Genomic DNA, 2,470 nt, shown 5'->3' on the forward strand with positions numbered 1-2,470 from the left:
GAGAGAGAGAGAGAGAGAGAGAGAGAGAGAGAGAGAGAAAGGGAGAGAGAGAGAGAGAAAAAGGGAGGGACAAGGAGGAGAGAGTGGAGATGGGGGAGAGAGAGAGAGAGAGAAAGAGAGAATATGAGTGAGCTTATGGCTTAAAAATAGGAAAGGCTTTTTGGAGGTGTTCTTAATGACAGGGTTGAGATTAATTTTTCTATCTTGTGTAAATAAATGGTTATTAATTTTTATTTCTATGGGGTAATAGATAATGTTGGTAAAAGGTTGGTAAAATGCTTTGTAAGCCTCAGGGCTTTGTATTAATGGCAGATATCATTACTGTTGCTGTCTGCTTTCTTTGCTTAAACAGTGTTGCTAAGCTGTGATCTGAATGTTCTCTTTCCTCCCTCCCTTTGGGGCCTCCTAGGTGTTCCCTCAGAGCTCTTCGTGGAGTGGTCAGAATATTTTTGAGAATCTCAAGGACTCAGAGAAAGTGTTGAACTGCAGGCTTCATGGATCGGAGGTTCAGGCTCAGAATAAGAGGAACCTGACACAACACAACAGCTCCACGCAGACAGACATTTTCCATTTGGAGAGCTTAGAGGATAAGAAGGACCCGAGCACCCCAGGAAGCAGTGGGGGCTCCTTTTGTGAGCACAAGCCCTTCCCCCGAGGTCCTTTGCAGGTCGTTGACCCTCATCGGAGTTGCCACAGCACCTCAGAGCACAGTCTCAGCTCCTTCAGCTCAGACCCTTATGGGGAACGTGGGTATGGACTGGTGAATTTGGGCAGTCGGAGGATGTTGCCTCCCTTTGACACCGTCATTGGGGACTGTGTCCTGGTGGGATCCACGCTGGAAGAGGCAGGGTCTGGGATGAAACACAGTGGTGGGACCTGGCCCAAAGTGATGGTGAACGCCTCTTCAGCAGAGACAGAGAAATTCTCTGTCTATAAGAAGCCAAAGCAGAGGAAGTCGATCTTTGACCCTGACACCTTCAAGCGCCCCCAGACACCCCCCAAAGTAGATTATCTTTCCCCAGGCCCTGCCCCTGCCCATTCTCCCCAGTCCTCCAAGGCAGAAGGGTCCCCAACTCCTCCTACCCCTCCCAAGAGAAGTGACTCCATTAAGTTCAAACACAGACCACAAGACAGCTCTGGTTCAGAGACCACCCTGGTTCCCAGCTCTCCTTCCACCAGCCCACCAGCCAGCCATCCATCTGCACCAGCCCCTCTGGGGCTCAAACAAGACTCCCCACCTCATAAGAGTAGGGGTCGGATTCCTGGACACTACTATCGGGAAGAAGAGGGAGATTGTGCCCTCTTGCCTGGGAGGAAGCCTTGTGAAGAAGATGACAATTTCCAGAGAGGGGATGATTCAGATCTGAAGCGACCCCGGCCCAAATCAGCGCCAATTCTTCGGCACAAACTCACCCCAGTAGCCATTCCCAACCAGTCACTTCAGGTAAAGACCGGAAATGGATGGGTGAGAATGTGGGTGATAGCAGGTAAGGACGTCCTGTTACCCTCAGTAGGACCAGCCTGGGTATTCAGGTTCCCGGTTGTTGTTGTTTCTTGTTGACTTGGCCACCAGAGAAGAATGGGTACCCATGAATAAGCAGAGCCTCTAAGTGATGTGGGGTCCAGTGGTGGGATTGGAGGATGGAGATAGAAGAGAAACATGTTCTTGATGTATAGCCATCAACCCACCCCATGATGGAGATCATCCTTGACCCTCACTAAATGTGTTGCCAACTCCCTTGAAAAACAGGAGGATGTTGAGTTTGGTGTTGACAGGTTAAGGAGTAGCCCTGGCAAAATGGTCCTCTTTGTCCTTGGTGTCATCCTTCTTAAAGAGCTGAAGCCTAGCTGGGGTGAATGCACAGTTAGTGCTTCAATAGTGGTACCCAGAAAAGTGTTAAGAAGATGATGAAGCTTTCAAGAAAATTAGTATTATTTAATTGACTCTAGGGCTGATGGCTCATTAACATTTGGTGAGCATTGTAATTCTGTAGTCATTGAGCAACTAAGATGTTTTAAGGAACAGAGAGGAAATACCAAAATGCATGGTAGAGTCCCTGCCTCTAGTTTTTTAAATCTAGAGAGGAATTAATTGTATAAGACTTCAAAACCACTCTTAAGACTTCTTGGGGCACCTTGTGTATGAATGGAAGAAGTGATTAATTGTGTAGGACAGATAATGAACTGGAGAATGTGGCCAGGTCCCGTGATGGGCTGGACAGAAAGAGACACGCAGTTCTTGTTCTCAAGCAGTTTATAATCTTGTTGGAGCATTAAAATGTACAGGTGTACCTTAGAGATATTGTAGTCACATGAATTTTTTGGTTTCTCAGTACCTGTAAAAGATATTTATCTTTTTATATTTTATTTTATATTTATAATATTTATATTTATTATGTAAGATATATAATAAATATATAAATTACATAAAAATAAATAAATATAGATATAAAACATTTATATTTATTAT

The 2,470-nt window shown here is 45.3% G+C and overlaps 1 protein-coding gene across 1 annotated transcript; it reads left to right on the forward strand.

The window, feature by feature from the left end:
* Positions 1–409: 409 nt before the first annotated feature.
* LOC123254779 (disks large homolog 5-like) lies at positions 410–1,465 on the forward strand (the record flags this gene model as incomplete). The annotated part of the gene is made up of 1 exon (XM_044683709.1): positions 410–1,465. A coding segment is annotated over one exon (1,056 nt), but the record flags the coding sequence as incomplete, so codon positions are not given.
* Positions 1,466–2,470: the final 1,005 nt, after the last annotated feature.

Source organism: Gracilinanus agilis, unplaced genomic scaffold (assembly GCF_016433145.1).
Source record: "Gracilinanus agilis isolate LMUSP501 unplaced genomic scaffold, AgileGrace unplaced_scaffold3226, whole genome shotgun sequence".
In the NCBI taxonomy this organism is placed as follows: Eukaryota; Metazoa; Chordata; class Mammalia; order Didelphimorphia; family Didelphidae; genus Gracilinanus; species Gracilinanus agilis.